General features: G+C 43.2%; 1 protein-coding gene across 2 annotated transcripts in view; it reads left to right on the top strand.

Annotated features, from left to right (window-relative positions):
* The window catches only part of arhgap15 (Rho GTPase activating protein 15), a 41993-nt gene that overhangs the window by 13896 nt on the left and 2209 nt on the right, over window positions 1-25888 (top strand). The window contains exons 6-12 of one of the 2 annotated variants that reach the window (XM_083681996.1): window positions 3000-3098; window positions 3390-3531; window positions 5347-5523; window positions 7838-7936; window positions 9827-9904; window positions 11655-11789; window positions 20528-20633. In XM_083681996.1, coding sequence (XP_083538122.1) covers window positions 3000-3098; window positions 3390-3531; window positions 5347-5523; window positions 7838-7936; window positions 9827-9904; window positions 11655-11789; window positions 20528-20633 — 836 coding nt within the window. Of the gene's footprint in view, window positions 1-2999; window positions 3099-3389; window positions 3532-5337; window positions 5524-7837; window positions 7937-9826; window positions 9905-11654; window positions 11790-20527; window positions 20634-25888 lie in introns of both variants that reach the window. The other variant, XM_083681995.1, reaches the window with a different exon arrangement.

Genomic DNA, 25888 nt, shown 5'->3' with positions numbered 1-25888 from the left:
ACATCTAACTTTATTTATCATATCTACAGTCGTTCTATTTCAGTTAACGCAGGTCTGCGTGCGTCCGTGGTGTTTGACGGCGGGGACCTGGGTGTCACGGTTCTGTTTGTTTCACCTCCTTCGCTGCAGCGTTCCATTTGGACTAGCCAGTTGACGGAGGCCTCTAGGGGATCTGTTTGCTTTCATACACATTAGCATCTCCAGCAAACATTTGCCTGAGAATAAAACGACCGCGCTAATTAAAATCACAAACTCTGGTTCAAAAGGCCTGCGTGCATACAGTCAGGATTAATATCAAGGCGTATTAAAACTGAGTTTTGTGGCGTGTTCAAACCAAACCTACAGCTCAATAATATGGGGGTGACAGGAGAGGCGAGGAGAGGCGGTGCAGGACGCGGCGTACCTTTGTGCTGGGTGAGATTAGGACGGCTGACACAGGGACATGAGGGCTGGGATATGGCTGTATTTAGTTGAAGGAAGGAGCTTATCTCTATTTTTCATTAACAGAATGAATAGACTTGGAGAGTCCGCTGTCATGTCTCAGGGCTGCTTCTGATAATCTTTAATGCATCTTTGACCATCCGTGCAGCTCCTAAAGAAGATGTTTGATATATTTTTTAAGCAGTTTTCTCTCTCTCTCTCTCTGTCTCTCTCTCTCTCTCTCTCTCTCTCTCTCTCTCTCTCGTTTTGATTAAACTTCAGAGGGGACGAGTCTTTCTTATCAGGAAGTCAGATAGACTTTGGTGTAAGCCAGCCCGACATTTCAATGGTAGGGGTGGCTGCCAAGATGACAGGGGAAGAAAAAGGACCAAATGTTTCATGAGGATGCATCTCTGGATGAGTATCCCACTGAATGCATCTTAAGTCCAGACTCTTAAACCTCAATATGAGGAGGATTTCACCATCGCCATGATATGGAGGTATTGGATTTCAAGATAACAAGTTGCACGGCCCAGTTAAAGAGCCATTGGTTTCCTATTCATATGGATTTCCTCTTTTAAGGCCTTAAAGGGCTGTCTTCCAGGGCCAAATCCGAACAGAAACATGTCCAAATCTTCAACTGACATCAATAGATGATTTACTGCACTTGACGGTGACTTACTGCAGAGAATATTATCTCTAACTGTCAAGATATTTTTGACATACTGTATTCCTGTACTCATTGTAAATACTGTACAGTAGCACACGATCTCAGAATTAACTGGCCTGCATTCTTACTGTTTGAATTGTAAAATGACGAGAGTCTGTGAATGGAATAATGAAGCATGCACAGAGTCATCCCAGCTGAAGGTACTGTAGTTCAGGCCCCGGTGGGAAAAGAGCAGGATCTCACTGTGGTCCACCATGTAACATTGATGAGAAGAACAGACTGTAACGAATGCAATATTCATGTTAACACGTCTAACGGAGGTTATGAAACAACCTTTCCGAGTCCATTATCGTCCTGTTCATCACACAGAGAACGGGTGTACAAACATAAACAGATATGGTTTTGGTTTGGTTATTTTGTAGGTTGTGTTGGTCGCACTTTGTGTATGCAGTCCCCCTCATGCAGTGTCTCTATGCTTGCATATCAAATGACATGCACTGGATGTTAAAGGACACTAAATAGATTGACTGTGTTTGTGTGGATGTTTTTGCAAGAACTTTTGAATGCACCAGTTCCTTCGTAACCTGTCCCCCACAATGCTTCGTGATCGGAGACCCTATTACTGACACGTCCTGGGGCAGCCTCCAGGAAAAACAGTGTTCCAGAGCAAACATGCTTGTTCAGATGCTTGTAACCCAAGAAGAGAGGGATGGCAAACACACTCTGACAAGGGTTGCGCCTGTAACCATTCCCCCCCCCCCTTTTTTCTTTTTATCTGGTATCGCAAAAGGATGCTGCTTAACTGCTCTTGACGCATTGTAATGAAGTCAGAAAAGTCAGTCCCAAACAGCCAGGAACTTTGAAGGTCCATGTGGGGTAACCAAGGGATACCAGACTGCATGAGCGGAATATTGGGACAGGAAGAAGTGGGAAGCAACTGTCCCCAAGGCGTTGGCTGACTTTGCGAGGACACTGGTTGATAGAATATGAAATGTCCTCCTCAGAATTTGTTAAAAGGTTTCGTGTGACACAAAGAATTATGATGTGGTCTGGTGTAGCATGTCATGCTGGATGAAAGAGATATTAATATTCAAAGGAGAAAAGGTTAATGCTGATCGCAAACCTCACATGTCAAAATATTGTGATACAGGGATTCAACTCCTTAAAGAATGAATTAATGATCGGACAATTGTCGTCATCAAGAATCATTACTAAGGTTGCAAACTGAAAATATTCTAGTTTTATTATACACCATTTTATTTACTTTTGTGACATTATACACCATTTTATTTACTTTTGTGATGTTATTTTCACCATTCCCGTTGCAAAAGTGGGCTTTTTATCAGTGTAATCTCAACCGCACTTGACAATGCTGACCTTGATGTCAGGGTTTCTCAAAGACTTTCACGAACAGTGCAGTTATTCCATTTGACAGCGCCAAGCGTTATTACTGCATCGTTGGAGAGATGCTGAACAGGCCGGATATTAAGATGACAAGTATCACGCTAATTGTGTTTTCCTCTCTGAAAAGACAGTCTGCATTTGTCTCTTTCTTTGGCACACACACCCTGCGCAACGTGAGCTTCTTGTCACACACAGCAAGCACACATTAGTAACAGGCACATCTCTGATAAGACTTTCAACAGACCAAGCGGTTAGATCTCAGGTATTATTTAAGTCTGTTGATGTTGGAATGTAAGGTATCCACAAGTACAGCGGGCCCATACTCATGGGGATAAGTGGGTGTCATTACAATTGAAAATGTTGTTGCTTATTGTTAGTTTGGAGATTTAAACGTCTTAACATTGCAAAGATATACTATTAACAGGTCTGTGGATGATGTTTTGACAGATGGGAATATTGTCATATTGTATCTATTTTTTTCAATCCATTTCAACCTCTATTACAGATAACAACCAGCATGGGCAGTGAGTTCCTTCTTCAGGCTGACAACTACCCCACAATATGTAAATGGCACGATGCCATAAAAAAGACAGCTGACAACTTGGTGAGTTGTTGCCTCTGAGTATCTCTGAACTGTAGCTGTTGTTGCAGGAGTAGTTTAACATTTCCTAAGTGTTAGGATTTTGAAATGAGAGGATTATTCAATTATTCAAAATATATGCATTTGAAAAGTTAGGACCATTCCATACATTATTGACTTGTTATTAACAATTAAATGAATGTCCCACATTGTGCAAATGATCCCATAGACATAGCCTATCGGAATAATATGCAAGTTATAGTTATGCAACCGCTGACCTTTCAGCTCAGAAAGGTTAACCTCCTTTCTATCTAGTCCAAAGGAGCTGGAGGGCTGGCCTCTGGCAAAGCCAGCCTTCGGAGGTCAAACAGCACAGAGTACCTGCCAAAACATGGCTCACTGCCAAGAGACATCCCCGTTATAAAAGAAGTCAAACCTGAACACAGACGCTCACTCAGTAAGTTGTGTTCAACTACTAGTTTTACAACAACTGCTCTTTCAGAAATATTGGCTTGTTGGGGAAATCTTCACCTCAGAGGTAATGTATACTGGGGAGTTTGTACTTACCTGTGTTACTGCCAAATCAGCACAGCATTTTGATCAGTCAGTTAATTGTGTAGAGAACATAGTTATTTTTTTCCTCAGGAAATAGGTTGTTATTCATTTGCATTATGCATTCATGGCCATGTCCCGCCAAAATGATCTGGTCCGACAATTTTCCTTGATTTTCAGTGTCACTTTTTATGTTTTATAAATATGCTCAAAAAAGTGCACCGACTGTTGATTTCAATTATGACTCTTCTATAATTATGACACAAGAACATGCTAATTAGCATTATGTCAGCATATGTCAAGTAGCAATTATGTTAATCCCTGTCAATGGTTCAAATCAATCTCGTCACCTTAAGCCCTGCGAGAGAAATGTATTGATGTTGGATGATCATATTAAAATCCTAATTAGAGGCGAGGGACATACAGGCCAAGATCCAGTCTCTTACTGTTATCTTCAGTCCCTGCCTTTTGATTCTGGCTATATTCTGGCTAATTCAAACACATGGAAAAGACAGTCCCTTACACAAGCTGTGGAGCATCACTTAGCATTTTGCTTTTGCAGCGGGTCTCAGTGTATGTGTTCAGCTAACATTGTGCTAACACCATTCTTTTGCTGTTTTGTGAATCACTGGAATCGTTGTTGTCAATATCTCTTGTTTGCCTGCAAGCACATAACTATATTATACATTGATGAGGTAATTCTTGATTAAGCATAGTATTGCCCTTTCATTGGAGCAGTAAGATTTTTAGGCTCCAATTGATATCATGTTAGCTCTCACCAATAATTTCTTGTTCATTTTACGGCATGTTAGATATTTTGCTTGGGATTAATACAAGACAGATTGTGACAATTTGACAGTGCAAAGTAAACCACACCATATTAAACTTGTAATAGGCCTACTTACTCAGTGCAGCATTTACTGTAATTACAAATCATATTTCATCATGTGCATTTAAATTGAGAGTCACACATAGAATCTTCTTCATCACCTTAAAACTATCTTATTTTCTGTTCAGTCTGAGATGGCTCTAACCCTCCTCTCATCTAAAACAAGAAATTAGAAAACGTGTTTCTTGGAAGGCAAGGCTGGTCCACAGACAAAATAGGTCATTCTGATTCATTTGGGAGGAGGAAATGTTCATTTTTATTAAAATGACAAGCAGGCCCGGGTCTTCACAAAAACAGTTGGGAATTCCTCAAGACACGGAAAAGTTCAATTGGAATAAATAATAGAAAAAGACAGCCCTGGGAAAGGAGCCTGGAAGGATGCCTGATGAATAAATAACAGAAGTAGTGTGATGAAGTAGAAGAGGAATGGAGAGTATCAGGTAGAGATGGAGGGATCGCTTCGCTTCTCTCCTCCTCCAGTCGAGTGGTTCAGCTAACAGGCCCTCGGCCAGTGTCTGTCAACTCAAGGGCTGCACGCCAGCCTCCCTGTGTGTGTGTTAGTGCTGGGCTAGAACAAAAACCAGCTCCCTCCACCAGCATCCACTGTAACACTGTTATTCCACTAATAAGAGCTCGGACATTAGATAGGTCGTTGATTCAGTGTGCTAGTGCTGGAACATTTGAAATCCTTTTTTGGGCAATGCAATGGAATATCATTGCTTTGTTGAATTGTGTAGTTTTTAGGTAATTTAATATGTGTATACAAATTGTATTGCAAATGAATTAAAAGCATGCTGTTTGGGACATGTTAATCTTGTTTAGAATTTCCAGGAGGCTTCAAGCTGAATCCCAGTGCTTCAGACAGCGCAGACAAGAAAGGAATGAGGACCAAGCTAAACTACAGCGCTTCAGACAGTGCAGACAAAAACGGAGTGAAGAATAGACTGAAGAAGTTCATCTCCAGACGACCCTCCATGAAGACTCTACAGGAGAAAGGCATCATCAAAGGTGATCATTGAAATGTCAATGAAATGTATTTGTAGCACTTTTTACAAAGACAATTGTGCTTCACAACGAGGAGAATACAAACAGTATAAACCATAAATACAATAGAAACAATATGAACTAACTCCGTTCACTAACCGTAGACCCCCAAAAACCAAGCCAAGGAAAAACACCAGTGGGGAGAAAAACATACAGTAGGGTACAATGGCAAGGAAAAAATCCCTGGTAGGAAGAAACCTTGAGAGGAACCAGGCTCCAAGGCGGACCCATCCTCCTCTGGCTGATCAGTTTCTGGCTGAAACTTATTTGGAATGTGGTGTGGTGCAATGGTCACTCACAGTACCTCATGGGTATTCATTGGAAATACTGTTCACTGACCCAAACACACTGAAACAATGAAATAACTCATTATGGTTTGGCCCATAATTTGACTCGTGATGGTGTCTATAAGTATTGTTTCACCATTCTGTTTTACATGTTTTGCCAGGACATTAATACTTTTCTGTAATAATTCCCCTATTGTGAATAACACATATCCAGTATTCCTGGCACTTTGTCTTCAGTCTTCTTTAGATCAGCCGTTCATTGAAGAAAAAGAGACAGTTCACTGTCTACTATATTTTTCAGATGGCACAATTTCCCTTTATAATTGATTTTAACCATGGAATAACTAATAGTAGTCAACTCGTGCATTGATTTGAAAGGGTCTCTCCTCCCCTCCTATTAGGAATCAAAGAACAACACAGATTGGTAAAATTAAACTGAACGCATTTTACTTCAACAAACCACGCCAATCCAAGCAGCAACCGCAGAATCCATTCCTCAAAGGGGGGAACTAATTTATTGAGCTCACGGTTGAAGGAAAATACACCATTAAAGGGCATATTTAAGCACATTTGCAATCCTTAGAAGAAGGTAACGGTATTTGGAATTTCCCCCAGCTTCAAGGAGCCCCTTTAATGTTGTGTCCACGGGACAAACGGAAGATCAAAGGGAGAGGACGTTATTGATGGAATAAATGAAATACTTCTGGATTAAGGAATGGGGCAGGTGGCCCCCAGACTGTCCTTTTTGGCAGGGCTGGTGGGCAAGCCACTTCAGAGAGTGTGCTTCCTCAAATCAGGTCCCCTCCTCCCCCTCCTCCCCCTCAACCCCCCTTCCCCTTTTCCTATCGTTCTTCAGAATGCAAATTAAATCCATGCGACGGGAGGGTTATTTGAATTCCTTTAGGAGGGGTAATTTTGCTCCATTTCTCTGCCCTCCCTCTCCCTCCCCCTCCCCCTCCTTCCTCCCCCTCTTCTTTTCCCCTTGCTTATCTTGAGTGCTGCGAAGTGTATTTTGTATGCAAAGGTGCCTCGCTTGCAGTCATTTATGTATTTGGTGCACCCTCCCCTCCCCTCTAGTGTATAAACAAGAGAGGGCGATCTTTGATGTCGGAACAGGCTAGAGAGACAGCACTGTTGGAGAGGTCTGATATTGGAACATAAGCCCATTGATGAGAGAGAGAGAGACAGAGAGAGAGAGAGACAGAGATACAGAGAGAGAGAGAGAGAGAGAGAGAAAACCTCTCTACATAGTGTGAGCACCAGTGTGTTTGATGTGTGCTCTCCTAACCTTAGCTTTGCAAACCCTATTGATGGGCAACCACTAGAAATGAACTGCCCCAAAGATAGTGACCACAGCCTCGATGTAGGCTATTGTCTGTTGGGACAGTTTAGGTGAAGGAACTTTTACATGGGCAAAGCAGTGTATATTGAAGCAATGGGAATGTTCATATAAGGCAAGAGAATGTTCCATGCCCCCCCCCCCCCCCCCCCCCCCTCTGATTAGAGCTGAGTCGCCTGGGAGACTCAAGGTTCATGGGAAAAAATGTTAGTGCTAAAATGCTAAGGGTGTGATTAACCATTAGATTGTTTATCCTGTACCACTCTGGCCGTGGAGTCCATCTAGGCTGGTGCTGTTCTAGAAATTACCATCAGGGGATAACAAGGAGGAACAAGGAGGTAGGAGGTGTAATGTCACAGAGCTCACAGGAGTTAGGTTATTATCTACCTATACCTGAGGTTGAAGGTCAATGTATGGAGACATTTCAAGTGTGAAAGAAAATGAGTCAAACGAGTATTAGACAGAGGTAGACAACATGACGAGACTACCCTTTAACGAAATGAGTTCTTATGTGCATTTTGATTTGAGAAAGGTACATTCCAACACATTTCACTTAGACTATAATAGATCACAGTAAGATGTCTGCTCAGTATCTTTAGTTCTGGTGCTTTCAATGGAGTTTTGACAGAGCTCACGTGTCATTCTCTCCCAGATCGAATGTTTGGGTGCCACTTGTTGACGCTATGTGAACGGGAGGGGACCACAGTACCAAAGTTCGTCAGGCAGTGTTTGGAAGCTGTGGAAAAACGAGGTATGTACTGTGATAACTGTAATACAATGACATTTGATACTTACTTTCTATGGAAAACAGAATAATAATGTCTTACATCTGTGTGGGAAAGACATTGAGTTTGCATTTCCTTGTTCCTTGACGTCTCCTCTACACTCAACATCCTGGCCTTTTAGGCCTGTTCACCTCAGTGATACCTCATCCCACGGAACCATGGTAACTGTTGCATCATGTCCACCATGTTTACACTCCTTCCCCTGTTGTTGACATTCTAGAGCTCATTTGACAAGATCCATGGTCAAAAAGTGCCTGTTTTATAAGACGTGTGTCTCGGTCATTGACTTTTAGTGTTCTCTCACAGTGTGTGTGATCAGCAGTTTCCCAGGCTCCCGCGCATAGCTGGCGAGGCAAAGGGGGCTGAACCCTAAGGAAAAGGCTCCCCGGCATCCCAAATCACTCATTTTTGGTTCCTGTCCAAGGGCCAGTCCACTTCAGAGTGTTTACAACGCGCCGAAATTGAGAGTGAATTATGTGTTTGTGTAATGGGTTCCGTTTGGGGTTTTGGCTGAACATTTGTTCGGGACTATTAGTTATCATGGGGTAAAATTGCTGCGGCCCGATATACCCTGCTGAGAAAATAATACTGATTAAGAACGTCTTTTAACTGCGGTGATTATGATTTAAAGGTCTGTTATGTTTCTTGATACACTATGGACTTCAGTGTGTTAGAAAATAAACCTTTCGACGCACACAAAACAAGTTTGAAGAGGTGATTGGGGTGAGTGGGCTTTGAAATGCAGTGAGGAGAGAACATACAAACAGCGCCTCTGACTGCTTTCTGTATAAACACAGGGCCAAACTGCCCGGTCAAATCCTTCTGGACATCTTAACACTCCATTATAAAATCTGACTTCACAAAAATTCCTTCAAAATAAAACATGGACGTCTTCTCTACTTTTCAAATGGGCCATATCCTCAAGTGACTGCACCAGTGACAGCGGTACATTGCGTGCCACTGTCAGATGCTAGGAATGTGGACATTCATTAGTGCAATCAATGTAAAGGGCAGTGGAAAATGTCGCCTTAGCTGCCTCTGCACAGAGTGAGTCTGCAGTGACAGCAGTGTGTCTTAAATGATGGTGGCTAGAGTACTTCTCATCACAATCTGAAGCTTCAGGGTGGAGGAACTGAGTTTACATCTCATGGAACACACGGATTCCAACATTGACTCATATTGTACTGTCCTGCTTTGTCTGTATGATACTGACATTTTTATAAATCGAGAGTTCTTCAATTTTCACAGGAAAATGGAAGGAGGCATAAAGACATCAACCTATACAATGCTTCTCAGACAAAATTGATAGGAAATACCATATCATTTATTAATATGAAATAGGCTGATTAGACTATATTGGAAGATTATTTCTAAAAGCTATCATGTAGTGTTGATATAGTAAGTTAGTTCGTTGATATTCTACAGGTCTGTTAATTATATGAAACCACATGCATTTTAATCGGATTTCCACTTATCAAAAAAACATTGTTCATTTCAGAGTGCGGACAATTAAAGCATGACAATCTGTCAACTGCTATTGAGTTGGTTTGGCAGGCTGGTCTCATGTCCTTGGAAGAAGCACAGAATGGCAGTCGAACTCTATAATCAAACTAGTCCTCAGAATCTCAGTGAAATTAAGCCATTTGGCATCCATATCCGGGCCTCTATCTAGGCTCGAAGTCAATTCTCAGTTCCACAGTAGTAAATGCTAATGTTGTGTATCGAATAAACCAAGGGATTTTATCTACAGTCAATTGACAATTGTTTTTGCTAAACTAAGTTTATAACTAATTCAAGCCATGTCTGATTTGCCCTTTTACAGTGTCTCAACAGGCTCTCAATCTTGTATATTTCAGGTCTGGAAGCTGATGGTATCTACAGAGTCAGTGGTAACCTAGCCACCATCCAGAAGTTACGATTCCTAGTTGACCAAGGTAAAGTATATTCAGGGTTGTTCAAGTATTTTTGTTTAATTGACTTGTTATAACACTCTATATCATAACACCTTGAAATACCTTGAAAGAAAATAATCTCTCTGAGTAGCATAACAAAATGTCCCCCCATGAGACAGTTTTGTTCCTCCACCAAAACACTTCTATCTACTTTGTCTGAATTAGCCAATGTCTCCCTCTGAGGGGCTCCTTCCCAGGGGATTTCTCAAACCAACAAGAGAACGTTTGTTCAATCCGACCACAAAGCATGAGGAATAGAATGTTGACCTCTATCCTAATTTAGCATATTGAAATATATTTTTCAGTCAGGATAAAGCAACCTTTTCTTTAATCTTGATTCACCATTGCGTTTTACCCTGTGGTCCTGCACAGGGCATTAAGTGAAAAATGTGTTTAATGACACGAGACATTGGAGGGGAATGACATCACCGACATTTTATACATGCCGAGCATTCAGACATACTGATACCATGTGCCTACATTCTGATTCTGTCCCACCCATTTGTTCCGGAATGTTCGTTGTTCTTTCAACCCTCATTCTTACAGAGGGACAGACAGTATCATATCAAACATTACAGCGATGTTGTTGACGAAGCTCCACACATATGTATAGGATGAAAGAACACAGCCTAGATCATATTATGATTATGATTATTATTATTACTGTGATACTGATGGTAACAACGATGATAAAGATGATATTAATTGTAGTTGACTGTAGTTGGAGTGTGACGCTTTTCCTTCTGTTATCCTGTTATTCTGTGTTATCCTGTTATTCTGTGTTATCCTATGTTAGGATGGTAGGTTTTAGGTTGAGCGTGCTTCACAGCAGAGCTTGATGCACATTCACAGGTTTTAGATTCCCAAGTGGGTCTTGATGCCAGAGCCCAGTGCAAACGAGGCAGCAGTGGGCTGATTAGCAATTAGCTCTGAGGTGTCAAGTGGACACACTGGAGAGGCAGGCTGTATGGAGTTCTGGCCTTGTGCTTGGTGGGAGACTACCTAAAACCTCACTAGAGGAGAGATTCCCTTTCTCTCTATGCCATTTTCCATGAGCGTGTCTAGAGTGTTCAAAAGCCTGGCTCCTCTAGTCGTGTGTGCCCAGAAAAGAACACCGAATCTAAGAGTATGTTAACTGATCAAATACAAAGACTTAATTACAAAACTCATAGATTAACTCTGTCTAAGTCAATTATAATCAGTGAGATCCCTCAACACAGTACAATTATCATCATCCACAGGCTAATTGTCTCAATAGGTGAACGGTGGCTTATTTCCAGCATAATATGACTTTGTGCTGCTTGCACCATTCCACTCTCAGACAGACCTCCAGGCCTGTCAGCTTGGCTCTGGATCATCATGGCTCCCCTCCTGTGGCCCACTGAGCTGGTGCCCCTGAATCGCTTCTCTACCTGATGGCCTCTGTCACTACACACTACCAGGGGTCCTCTTTAGTCTCAGCTCTATTAAAACAGAATGATTCTCAGCAGAGCGTATTCTTTTATCTAGAATAGGACTGAAAACATGTGACACATGTGGTACCAGCAGACCTCTGGGTGGCTGGGAGTTGGGGGGCCCCCTGTTAGCGAGCGCCGTTGTTAGCAGGTAAACATTAGCATAGTAATTAGCCCCAGCTAATTCTCCCAATTAAGGCTCTGTTGTTCTCTTTCTCTCTCTCTCTCTCTCTCTCTCTCTTTCTCCCCTGTCCCCTGACTTCCTGGTCTGATCCCAGAGGAGGAGTTTGACTTGGACGACAGCCAATGGGAGGACATCCACGTCGTCACCGGCGCACTCAAGATGTTTTTCCGGGAGCTTCCTGAGCCCCTGTTCCCCTTCCGATTCTTTGAGCTGTTTGTGGAGGCCATCAGTGAGTATAGAGCCCAGCTGGATCCACGTTCATTTGTTCTCTGTCAGCAGCACAGTTGACAGTTTTAGTGCCAGTTTTAATGTCAGCTCCTTTCCTAAAGTCACCTTGCAGATACATACATTGTACCAATGTTACCAACGTTGCAATCACAGTCCTGTTCCATATGTTATATATTTTTTTTTTTAATTTGCATACAGTAGCCTACGAGATGATATTGAGGTCATGGGCGAAATGAAAAATGTTAATTTTGACGCATGAAAATAGAAGAAAATAAACTAAATGAAACAAGATTTATCCAACAAACTCAAAACATCCTACAGTACATCAAACCCAATGACACATCTCAGATTAATGCTGGCATGTGTCAGGATAGTGTAGCAGTTGATATCCAGCCAGTGAAATATGCAGGCTATCCTGCGTTTTACATAGTAACACATTCATTTGGCCCTGCGGTGTATTAGCAGCATTAATCCTGTTTACAGCATATGTGCTTTTATTTGCCTCTAGAAACGCTGTCCTCCAGGCAGCTCAATGAGAGACTAAACGATTCCTCATTCAGAGAGAGAGAGAGAGAGAGAGAGAGAGAGAGAGAGAGAGAGAGAGAGAGAGAGAGAAACACAGAGAAACCACTGATAATTCAGCAGTGATATGCTAAGTTGTTACTCCTCCACGTTCTGCACAGCAACAGAGGAGAAATCAATAGCTAGTCTTCCACATGGTCACTTGGCACTCATGGATCCAAAGTAGCTTAATATAGTTCAGAAATGTGGGTTGCATCAGCGAGGCTTTAAAAAACCCCTATAGGCACCCTTATCGCAGATGCCATTGTACAGTGTGTGTACCACCTCTTAGTAAGACAGCTTCACGGCTGCTCTCTCCCTCCATGTCTCGTTGCATACATCGTTGACAATACGAAAACAATCACAGCATCACATCATCCATGTTGATCTGTGTCCAAAGATAGAGATGCTGTGAAGCCATCAGGTCATGGGTCTTGTTATCTCTGTCTAGACAAAAGGGGGCGCTGTTGAATGCAGCAGTGAGGCAGGTCTCACCTTTCCTACCCTGAAGTACCCTGGTTTCCAAGTAGGGGAATTCCACAGGCCAAAGGCCACTGCTAGGCCTGGCCGTCCAGACAGAGTCTGTCACCAGATCTGCCACCCAGTCATGTGTCGCTAGCCCCCCCAACCCCACAGCCACATACACACACACACACACACACACACACACACACACACACACACACACACACACACACACGTCTCACGACTCAATTAGCCCCCTTCATGCCTCCGATCAGCGCCCCCCACCCTCTCTGCCGTCCGACTGACGCCACAGTGCTAACCTTGTGTAAACAATGCCATTAAAGGTTGGAGTCGAGTGTTGAAATGCTACCTGGGTCTTCTACCCCTGCCTCAGGGTTGAACTGTGGGTCATTGAATGTTGATGTTATGGGAATGATTAAAAATAGTACATATATATATACATGTACACTACAGTATATTACATGTCATCATAGCTATAGGTCAAAAATAACCTACATGATAACATGTGCTATGACAAATGAAGAATGTTAATTTAATTAATGTAATTAATTTCCCTCTTAGCCATTCATTTATATATATATATATATATATATGTAATTTAGCGACTTACATTGCAGTGAGTGTATACATTTTTCAGTATATATGATCCCAGCAGGATCCATTATCAAATTGTCTATATGTGTCATTTGACAACAAAGTGTTTGCTATTATCAACATTGTCCCACCCCAAGCCCCGCATATTCTCTCACAGTCCCCTGGAAGCCCCCGGAAAACAGATTGCGAACAATCCCAAGGTGGTGTGGCATAATTTGGCAATAAATATTTACATGCTGAGAATGTAGGCCAGAATCCCCACTGGCGCTCAAGGTGGTAACATCCAGTTAATCAGATGAGCATGTGCCGGCCTGATGACTCTCAGACAGCGTTTAGACAACTAATTAGCAGTGGAGGAAGCCCCTCATAGCGGGAGGTGTAATTAGGCTAACCTGGTACACGTTGCTCCGCTGTAGAGATGAAAAAACCATGGGAGAAGGAGGAGCAGAGATTTGTGACTAAACGCGCTGGTTGGAACAGTAATAGGAGGGGATGAATGAAGAGTACAATTTAACAGGCAGATGATGAAAAACATTGGTTTCCGTTTCAAACAAGCGCGTGTATGATGTTGAACCAGGGTTAGAGTCAGTCAAAGTCGCATAGATGTATGAAACACTAGGGGGTTCGCAAACCTTAACCCCTTATTGTGGTTCTTAGTCTTGTGAAATCTCATGGAGATATATCATCAGCCTATTACAAAGCATTAGAGATGGCAACCACCTGCCTTTGCCTCATCTACATGGAACATAACAAGATACAATGTTTTCATTGAGAGAATACACCAGGCATGCTGAGATAGCTGGAGCGCAAGAGGAGGAAGGCCACATCTGTGACCATCATTGTTAGCGAAACAGAGCTCTTTGACTCAATGCCCCGCGCCCATCTATCATCCCCCATTTAAGTCTCTCAGAGAGTCTCATGGTGGCCATGGAGGAGATTGGTTGTCATCATTAGCCTCACGTCGGCCATGTTGGCTGGGCCTGTAATGGGGGTGGCATTAGGAGGAGACCCTATGGGCCTATACTGGGGTCTTAATAGGGGGAGGCTCTGTTGTAACAAGCTACACATCACCAGGACCCTAATTGAAATGGCTCTTCCAGGAACCAACAGTGTGGTCTAAGCTTACCAGAACCATTGGCAGTGTGTTTGTGTAGTTGTGCTGGGTGGGGTGGTGGTGAATTGACTTGTGGCTCATTCACAGAAGCTCCCAGAGAGATTGTGTCCCAATGGAAAATTAGACTAACAAGCATTACAGTACCCAACACAACAACATGGTTGGTGGTTGATATGTCCTTGGATACACGCCAACATCATTGTTTCAATCATATCTCTTTATGGACTTTGTGTCAGCCTCTTGTGTCATGTCGGGAAGCATGCATTGCAACACAAACACTTACCACATCTTTAGTCCAACACCTCCCTCGTTTCTTCCTGTCACTTTCATTCGTTTTTTTGTCCCTTGCTTGTATGAACAGATGCCCCTTCCTCTCTCCTCTCCCTCCCCTCTCCTCTCCTCTCTTCTTCTCCCTCCTCTCGCTCTCTCCTCTCATTTCCTCTCCTTTCCTCTTCTTTCTTCTCCTTTCTCCTCCTCTCTCTCTCTCTCTCCCTCTCCCTCTCCCTCTCCCTCTCTCTCTCTCCCTCTCCCTCTCTCTCTATCTCTCTCCCTGCATCTCTCTCTTAGCATCGTCGTTGTGATGAGTTTGTTCTGTCTGAGGTTCTCAGGTGGGGCCCATGCCCCTGTCTCCCTTCCCTCCCAGTGAAGCTGTTCATTCTTGGAAGGCTGAGAGGAGCAGCTGTGTTTGCAGGCCATGATCCTGGCACCAACTTACACAATCTATTATTCATGTGTGGCCCTGCTATCAGAGTGGGGGGATCTGGAACCTCCAGCCACCTGTCTCACAGACAAGCGCGCCTTTTTGTTCACGGCAAATCAATGCAAACACTGATGAATTGAGTTTTATCTAGTTTTTGAGCGCTGACATAGTGGTCGTTTGAACAGTGAAACCGTAGGGTTGGTTTGTAGAGGACGGGGGGCAGTGTTGTCAGTGTTGCCAGTGAATGTGGACGTCGGTGGGAGTAATACAGACAGATGAGCGATGCTACTGTATGACTGAATAGATGGTATCAGTATGCATTGATGCAGTACATCCTGCTTTGTGTGTGTGTGTGTGTGTGTGTGTGTGTGTGTGTGTGTGTGTGTGTGTGTGTGTGTGTGTGTGTGTGTGTGTGTGTGGGGGGGTGTGTGTGTGTGTGTGTGTGCGCGCGCGCGTGTGTGTGCATACACGCATCAGTGTTTGTTTACATTTAAACAGTTTTGACCTCTCTTAACAAGAAGTGTTTTTTTCCCCAGTCTCGCTTCCAGAGATTCAGCATCCTTAAAATTCTTATTCTGTTAATTCAAAAATGCTAATTAGAAAAAGGCACATTTTCCCAAGTTGTTTGGTCCTTGTCTGTGCCCTCAGTAACCATGGAAATGGAGTCATGTGAGTTTGTAACTGGGCCACCCAGGCGAGAAGTATGAATGCTGCTTCACAATCTCCACCGTGCCAGGGACTTTCTCATCGCTAACTAGCCCAGTTTAGTACACTCTCCTGATTTATTCACTATACTGACACACAAGCGAGGCAGAAAACATTTTTCCAAGAGAATCAAGGGAATCTATAATTGTATCATAGTCAGAGTTGGTTTACCCACTTACCTCGTTACCTATGAGGATTTTGACAATCTATTATGACAACACACGGCATGTACAGCATATGACAAACGGAAGATTGAAATTTACCTAAGTGTTCTGTGTCCGTTTGAAAAGTGTCTGTATATGGTTATCATGGAGATATCCTCCACACTGCAGGGCTAGGCTACAATTGGGTCAGCTCATCGGATGCATATTTCATCAGGAATTTTCTTGGAAATTGGTAAAGTCCAGCGCTAGCCCTGGGTCATCTTGGGTAACACACCACTTCTCAAGCTTCAAAGACCCATCATTAACATATGAATAATTGCACATATTTATGGTCTGGCCTAGTTTAGTTAATAATCACCATTACGGAAGAAAGAACTGAAAATGTAGGACATATTGTAGCTTTTGATTCTACCTCCACTGCCTGTAAGTCCCATAAAGCCCTGCAAAACTTATTGTAGAAAAGTTGTTCTTCTGAGTTTTGCATTTGATCCACTATTTCTTTATTCAGTTTATTCAGACTTATTGAGAGCAGTGCACTCATTATCAGTACAGATTGATTATTAACTGACGAACTTAGTTCGTAATGAGTATTAATTATGTTTATGTGTTTGTTTGTTTTTGTGTTGGTGGGTGTGGTTCAAAGCACTCACATAAATATGCAATGAGAGACTGAACACATTAACAAGTTCGGAGATGCTGTAGTACTGTGCTTAAACCCATTCAAAAAGGTTGCATTTCAATTATTTGAATTGTTCAGTGGTGCTTCTTCACTGATTTGTTTACCTCTGATCAAGATGGCACCTTTTTTTAAGGAAACGGGGGCATTCAGTAATAGTTATGAGTTAATTTCCTCATATAACTCTTTGAAACTCCACCTCATTTGCATGCAAGTAAGCTAGCCATGCAAATCGTTTGAAATGCAAAAATATATCTAGTTTCTATATTTCATCAAGGAGCTTTTTCATGTTTAATAAATTACAGACGCGATATCCTCCAAGACTTTGTTATTCATTAACCAAAAGCACACAATTGGGATCCATTTAAAATCTTAATCACAACCTGCAGGATTATTTGCTTTCTGCTAATATTTGCCTTGACGGGGGCTTTGGGAAGCCAGTTGTACACTAAGCCTGAGGATGAGGTGGTACAGCGAGCCTTTTCTTGAAACAAACTAGTGTTTCTCAGTGTTTGTAATAGGATTAGGTGCACAGCGGTTTAGGTGGGGAGTGTGTATCTAGTCACAGTGTCACCGATTGAAACACTTATCTGAAAGTGAAGAAAGGGATGAGAAATAGAACTTGAGGCTGTTGTCGAGTAATTGGGTATATTCAGAGAGATCTAACTTCTATGGAATGAGCAGGAAATCTACACATGCAGATTATTTTCCAAATTGGATTTTAGACAGTTATTATTAGTGGCCTAATTGTTCAAGTGACACAATAAGAAAAGAAAAAAAATTACTTTGCACAAATGCACACTATTTTGAAAAAAGGTTATTACACTAATCACAAGAACTTCCTTTAGGCATTAGTTTGTCATTTACCTTGTTGATCCAATCCATCCAGGTTCAATGTTGAATATTTGTTCAGGATCACATTACTGCTGCTTGTGTTACACCCCAAAACTGTATTCAATTTCATGAGTGTTTGTTTTTGTTGTTGTATGCAGACCTCGACTGGGAGTTGTAATGGTTTCTCTTGTCATAACAGGCCATTAATCACTCAATCCCCTCTTGGTGCCCAAACCGGCCTAATGTTGTAGCCTGGGACTGAAGTTGACATGACAAATGCTCCTGTGGTTTTCTGTGGGTTACGGCCACTCCCAGGAGAAGATTCCCATCATTCGCTCCTGTTTTTGCCGGATCCATACTCATATTGGATTCGTTAGGAGGGAAATTTGGCTTCTGGGAGAAAGTAGTCGACAGACCACCCTGTGTTCGGTGCGGTTGCCACAAGTAACTCCCGTCACTGTAATCATCAAAAGTTTGATTGTGAAATTACATAGAGTAAAGTACAAGGATGTAGACATTTGTTTTGGATTGCATTAGCATTAGCATTAGCATTAGCATTAGCATGTTCTATACAACTGGCTTCCATACATACCTAGTGCTATAAACAGTAGTATGTACCAGTGGAGGTGTGTTTGATACCATTCCGACACCATTCCTCATTCCATTGCATACATTACAATAAGCCCGTCCTTCGATTTCTACCTCCACCAGCCTCCCCTGGTATGTACCTGTGTGAACTCATGTGTCATGCTACTGGTTTTGGTGTGTGTGTGTGTGTGTGTGTGTGTGTGTGTGTGTGTGTGTGTGTGTGTGTGTGTGTGTGTGTGTGTGTGTGTGTGTGTCACTGGCGTGAATCAGCATTTGAGATGCTAGCTTCCTAACAGGGCATTTCAGCCTGCTTTAAATTAATGACACTGTCCTCACCATCTGTCCACAATCGTGAGCTGAGGGGCATCTCCAATATGTCAGCCACCAACGGCAAAGTAATTAATGAATCATGTCCTTTGTGCCAGTAATGGAAAGACTACATTCAATATTTTAGAGGCTCCACAACTATCGATTGGTTGCACAGCAGATGCCTTTGAACATTATTCTGAAGTTGAACATGACCAGTTTAAGTATATAACAGAGTCTCAACCTGATTATTTCTTTCAAAGAGTAGTTTTGCTACCACGACACGTCTCGTGTTTTCATCTCGCCTCCAATTCAAGTGAGGTGATTTCAATGACAACCTCCATGCGTACAGTAGTTGATCAAAAGGACACCACAGTCACCTACAGAGTGACAGCTCTCCCCCATCACACCACACCACACAGTCACTGAGAAACACTCCCCTCCCCTCTCTCTCCTCCCACGCATTCCAGCGAGGGAGGCTCACCTAGAGCAGAAGGTCAGGGGCCCTCCTCTCTCTCCCAGAACGTGTTTGTCCATCTGTGCCCAACTGGCGGGGGTTGGCACCCGACGCAGGCATCTGCCACCTGCGCCCGTGCCAGCTCGGCGTACACGCAGACATCTGCTGTAGCCGTGCTCAAGGGGAGCCTCTGCGGCGAGCTACAACAGACAGGGGGCGAATCATTGTCCCCTTCTCCTCCCTCGGCCTGTCTGCTAACAACCTGCCGCCCTAATGGGGACATGCAGCGTTGAGTCCATCAGGCGGCCGCGAGTTAACCTGCGGTTCTCTCAGGAGGTGAGGTGACAATGCCCAACACCGGTAGTGGCAGCAGGAGGTTGTCACTTTGCTGTTGTTGGATGTCGAAAGAAAACAAAAAAACAAAACAGGTAGCAGCTTTCAACAGATGGATGGGAAAGCCTTGCACGGCATGGCTCTGATGTCACACAGTGAGTGGGACTGTGTTTGGACTGCAGACGGTTGTGTTTATCAAGGGTTGGAGACTGGATTTTCTTGTTATTATTTAAGAACTCTTTATCTGTCTCACTCTTATCTTTCCAGTAAGTACACACACAGACACACACACACACACACACACACACACACACACACACACACACACACACACACACACACACACACACACACATCCACGTGTTGCTGTTCCTAAATGGAGTAGCATTACAGAAAGCACAACATCTGTTCAGATTAACGCAGAAAGTTGTTTGGAAATTTGGGGAGAAGAGCAGGAGCTTGATCCCTGGGTTGTGTTGACGTCCCCTGGCCCTATCAGGAATGTGGAACACAAGGATTTTCTCCCTGGGATTATCAAACTCATCTAACCAATGTGTTAGGTTTCTATTTTTGATTACAATCAAAGTCTCAGCATTCTCATTGAGGCATAGCCTGCACATCAGACGCACAAAGTAATTGACCAAAGTTAATTTGGGGTAGTCCTGGTCCTTTTACCTGTTATAGAATAGCATCCTAGCATTTACTCAGAGGAAGCACATTCCGAAGAACTCTACCGAATTCAACATGATTAATATTGGACATTTCTCAGGGACATAGGTCAGACTCAAGGTCCTCAAGCCAACAGATGTAGATCATGGTCAGTTTAGTGTCTCTGGATTTTAAATGATGGTTAAAGGCTGTCTCGTAAGTTGGAGCCTGTGAGACTCCCTCAAGACGTCTAACTGACCACCAAATCAAGGCTAGTGTTACAGTACAACACAACAGCATCTAATGGTTTCCACTAATGGTTTTCCATTAATACAGTTAACATCTCACTAATACCACTTTGATGTGAGCAATCAGTTAAGCATTTGCATTTGGACAATAGTCCGTCTTCATACAGTAACATATTGTTGTCACATTAAACAATGTCTCAGAATCTCCCCTATTGTTTTGGGTAATCGACACACAACATACAGCCTGGCTGATCAGTGTTGCCAATATGTTGTTAAACTACCCTGTAATGACATAACTAAGATGTCTGCCCTTCTGTCTGAACAGAAACGAAGGATTCCACACAGAAGGTTCAGCAGATGAAGAAGTTGGTGCACCAGCTTCCTAAGCCCAACCATGACACCATGACACTGCTCTTCAGACACCTACAGAAGTGAGTATGAACCTTTGAGTACCACAGAAGTTATTAGTACTGTAGGCTTAGATCTGTTGGTGTATTCATTATTCAGATTTGGATGTATTGTGGAAAACAGCAGGGAGAAACATACTCATTATAAACTCTTATTAGGACTTCATATTGAATAGAGCAGTTTGCTATTTACCCACAGCAAGGAGAGGCTAGTACATACAGCTAGATGCGGCGAGTACATACATGATGAACTGAAGAAAAATGGTGTGCTAAATCTATTATTATGTATGACCTATTCTGAGAAACAGATTGACAAGAGGGTCAAATTTACAGTACAGAAAAGGGGACAGAAAGGTCGGACACCATCAAACTCAGTGTGTGTGTGTGTGTGTGTGTGTGTGTGTGTGTGTGTGTGTGTGTGTGTGTGTGTGTGACCCCTCTACCCTCCCCCAACTGTGGTGTGGCAGCCCCATATGAACAGGGGGTGGGGGGTGGGGGGGAAGTGACCTCAGTGCTGCGTGTGCAAGTTGACTGGCCCCTGTCCACCCCGTCCCTCCGTCCGACCGTCCTGGCCAGGCTAAAGGGCCATATGGCTAAACCCTGGTCCCAGGAGAGGTGTTCTATCCCATTCTACCCTTCTCTCCATATTTACCACCCCACGCAGGAGGCCAAATGACTCATTTTAGACTGATGAGCCCCTCCCTTCCCTAACTGGAACATACCCCTTGGCTGGCTGCAGTAGGGACACAGAGAGTGTGTGTTTGTCTGTTTGGTTCCCAATGCCAGCTCCCACAATTAGTCCAAACCCCCTGTTCATGTACCACAGATTCACCCTCAGAGATAGCCTGAGCATCTCTCTTTGTCTCTCTCTCTCTCTCTCTCTCTCTCTGTCTTTCTCTCTCTCTCTCTCTCTCTGTGTCTCTCTCGCTCTGTCTCTCTCGCTCTGTCTCTCTCTTAAAGTAATACTGAACACACCTACAACACACCAACATAGATAAAAGGGCATCAGAACTGACAGTCAGACCGATGACATTTCTCAATCCACTTCCTCAGTCCCTTTCAATCCTCCTGTACAGCTCCTCTCTGCAGCTATACGCATGCACAATAGGCTGCTGCACTGAATAATATCATTATAAAAAATAATCTGACTGACTGACTTCACTTGAAGTTACTGACGCATTGTTTTGGTCGCACGGTCGCTGGGCTGCGAGGGATTGTGGGGGGACAAAGTAAATCCCAGGCAGTGCCTCCAAGTCTGTCCCCACCACAGAATGACTTCCCCCTGCCCTCTCACCATGCAAATAATCAAGCCACAAGGTCTCATGTGACGGGGAACGGCAGGAGAACGGGCCCCTAGGGACCCGGTCCAGGACCCAGCCTGACACACCCACACCTACTGATGTGGTTTAGCTCTTATTCACATATTTCTGCTTTCTTTCACTCTCTCTCACTCTCTAACTCTCTCTCTCTCTCTCATTCTCGCTCTCTCTCTCTCTCCTTCTCTCCCTCTCTCTCCCACTCTTTCACACACACTCTCTCTCCCTATCCCTCTCTCCCTCTCTCTCTCTCTGTCTCTTTCCCACTCTTTCACACACACTCTCTCGCTCCCTCCCTCTCTCTTTTTTTGCTCCCTCTATCCATTTCTCATAGGCTGGATGGATACATAGCCTATGCCTAATCTAAATTGCACACCAGACCACACTAAATTAGGATCATGTGTGATATATTTATTTATTTATCTATTATTTGCTTTTTTTCCTCCCAGAGAGAGGACTACCATCAGAGGGCAAACAGTGTAGTGTGGTACATTCCCTCTCAGATCCCCATAGAGGAGAGGCGAACACTGAGAAAACCTTAAAGACAATCAAGGAATAATAATGAGAAAAATACTTATCAGTTGGCCATACTGTATATTTCCTTATCCCAGATGTCAAATGAGATTTGGAAATAGCACTTTTAGACGGAGAGAGTGTGTGACTGTAAAAATGTGTGTGTCCGTGCCTCCCACATGAAGCAGCGTTCGTTCCAAAATGGAGAGAGAGAGTGTGTTTTTATGATCCCAGGCTTCAGTGAGACTGTGGAGGTTTTTTTATTTCGGTCCTGGCTGGGGCTTGGCTGTATACTGTGCTGTTCCTTCAGTAATGTAGGAGTCTATGATGTTTTCAGCTGCTTTGTTGTGGTGTTCATTCTCTGCCTGTGTGGAACCAGCCTTCCCTCTTTTCCCCCATCCATGGGGTCTGGCTTCAATATCGAGCTGTGTACTTGCATTGTGATGATGTGGTCAAGGAAACCAGATTGTCTGCAGTGTACCTTCACTTAGACCATTCTATTTCTTCCCCTCTTTTTGTGGGTGTTTTTGTCACTGCTGCTCATGGTTGCCATTTACCACAAGGGTTTTGCGAAAATCCACAGGCTCTCTGTTTTCTGTCTTTCAATTCTTGCTGACCTTACAGAAAAGAAGGAAAACAAACCTTTTGGAACTAACCACCTCCATAGGCGTGGTACACAGCAAGCACGTTCAGAAAATCAACGGGGAGAGAACGGATGGATGGCATGAGTCTTTATTGACATAAACTCCTACAGTGATCCTAGTTTATTGTTGTTTACCCACAGTCCACTGGGAAGATGCTCGCTGGAAACTTTTCAAACGCTTGAACCCCCATGTCTTATTCGTGGGTATTTTTAGTTCAGGTCAGATGTGGGCGCTGTCCGTTCACTTTGAGAGTGACTGACGCTTTCAGTTTCAACCTCCAAGCCATCCCTCCCTCCCTCCCTCCCTCCCTCCCTCCCTCCCTCCCTCCCTCCATCCACCTCCTCTGGCTCCATCACCCCCCTCCCTACCTCAATGTATTATCTGTCCCGTGATCCTGAAGGAGTCAATGATCCTGACCCAATTAGCAGGAGCCTTCCAGGCGAGGAGGGAAGGGACGCCATCATGGTCCAGCTCCCATTTCCTGTCATGCCCTGCTCGCATAACGAGATGCTAATTAATTACCATTGGCATCTTGGGCCGTGCACGTCCGCTTATGGAGGGGATATCAATGAATCGTCAGATCACATCAAGAGTCCCTCCAGTCTGTGATCACCCCAAGGCCCGCTGGCCGGACACGTACCACTGTCTGTGCATGCATGCCACCATGGCCCGCTGATTAGTGAGCTACTGCACCGTTACTGTACAAGTGTTACTGTGAGCTTGTGTTCATGGGAAAGTTTGGGTGCGGTGTGTATTTGAAGGATTTCTTTTGGTTTCCGTTAACGGTTGTTTTCCGTTAACGTCATAGGCAGAGGCAGTAGGGGTTGTTGTCGTTGTCCGATGAGGAAGAGGAGGAGGAGGAAGAGGAGGAGGAGGAGGTGGTGGAGAAGTAGAAAGTATTTCAGTTGATGTATTAACACTAACTTCTAGCAGTATTCATTTAGTCTGAGAGCCTAGGTGATGTATGCCCCATGTGAATATACAGTAGAATTACTTTAATAATTGAGTCGCCTTATTTGAGATCATTAGTGAACCATTAGCCCTGGCAATCCAGACCCTTAGATCATCGTACTGTTCTAATTAAGTTAAAACGTTGATGGTCGGACAGGCATGGAACAGTGATGTACTGGGTACAGGCACAGGGCTGGGGTTAATTGCAGACATAAATGGGAAATTATAGCGTGTACACATTTTAATCGGGTTTCACTTATGTGGCTCTCGGAGACACACCCCAAAACACTCAGTCACGTAAGATACACAACACACACATACAGTATACACACACACACACACAGACACACACAGACACACACACACACACACATACACACACACACAAACACAAGCAGACACTCCCAGACACAGATGCCCAGCAGTTGAACATACCTGGCTAAATAAAATGTTGCTTTTTATACATAAGCTTGGTATCTCCACACAAGAAAAAAACTTTTATCACACTGTCATTATGTGGTGTACCTTCAAATAAGATGTATGTGCGGATACATTTTACCAGTTGAGTGGGACAAACACTCAGTACTCTAAATACGTGTTGTCTCATCCTCAGAAATCCATCTTCACACAGATCCTGACAACACATGTGTGGTGACAGTTAAAGTCTCTAATTGTGCTTGGATAGCACTGATAAATGTGTGGCTGGGAACAAACATCCTGCAATTACACTCCCACCTGTGGAGTCTGGCATCAATTATCACAGTTTTCCCACAATAATGTTCCGACGAAGACGTCAGGATTGCTTTCTTTTGTTAAACATGCCGTGATGGTACTGTATGACAGTCACACCTTTTGGAATCAAATCAATGATACTTATATTAACAACTATGACAATGCAATAATCAGTTATAGGGTTAATTCAATCCAAAAAACAATGTTTTAAGTTAGATATTTAGAGTTGTCAAATGCTGAAAAAGACAGGAAATTCAATTGAGCACCGTAACTCTACAATCTGACTTATGCACTGACAGGGTTTTCCAACACACTCAGTTTTGACTCCCGCTATAATAGGTTTGTTGGGCTACTGCACTTAATTCATTTGACATTGTATTACTGGTCACAATCAAAAGGCTGTGTGTGTGTGTGTGTGTGTGTGTGTGTGTGTGTGTGTGTGTGTGTGTGTGTGTGCCAGCCAATCTATACCACTTAATCACAGAATACTACAACTAATAACACCACAATGATTTATACTACAACCAGTGCTGTCACTATGGCTGTACTATGTTACTATGTTTCTGTACATCACCACTGCACTACAGATTAATTCTGGCATCGTAGAAATCAGGCATATTTCATGGAAAACTGCATTTCTATGTTCAAAGTTAGATGAGAATAATTAGTCATAATTGTGTATCATTGTCGGTCCTTTCCTTCGTTAATGAGGTTAATAATATGCATGTATGTATACATGCGTAGTTGATATTATAATGACATATGGCAGGGCAAGATGTTGACAATCACTTATGATTAACCGTTTATATGGGGCATATTTTCATTGGTGATAAACACAGTACAGCCTGATTTTGACGTTTTCAGGAGCATTTGATAGACATAATGTACTCCTAAAATCAGTTTAACCAGTCTACTCCAAATATGACTGGGGTCTTATGGACCCACAATATTATGCTGAATGATGTTAACCAGCAGCATAACAGTGTATTTGCCTGTATGATTGCTAGATGTACGTTGACTGAGATGTATTTTGAAATATTTTCATAGAGAACTACAGTAGACTAAACTAAACTACTACAGAGTACAGTAGAACAAAGCAACAAGAAAACGGTACATTTTTACA

The sequence above is a fragment of the Argentina silus genome (assembly GCF_951799395.1).
Source record: "Argentina silus genome assembly, chromosome: 12".
In the NCBI taxonomy this organism is placed as follows: Eukaryota; Metazoa; Chordata; class Actinopteri; order Argentiniformes; family Argentinidae; genus Argentina; species Argentina silus.
The sequence above is the reverse complement of the archived record's forward strand: the minus strand, read 5'-3'. Positions and strand labels throughout refer to the sequence as shown.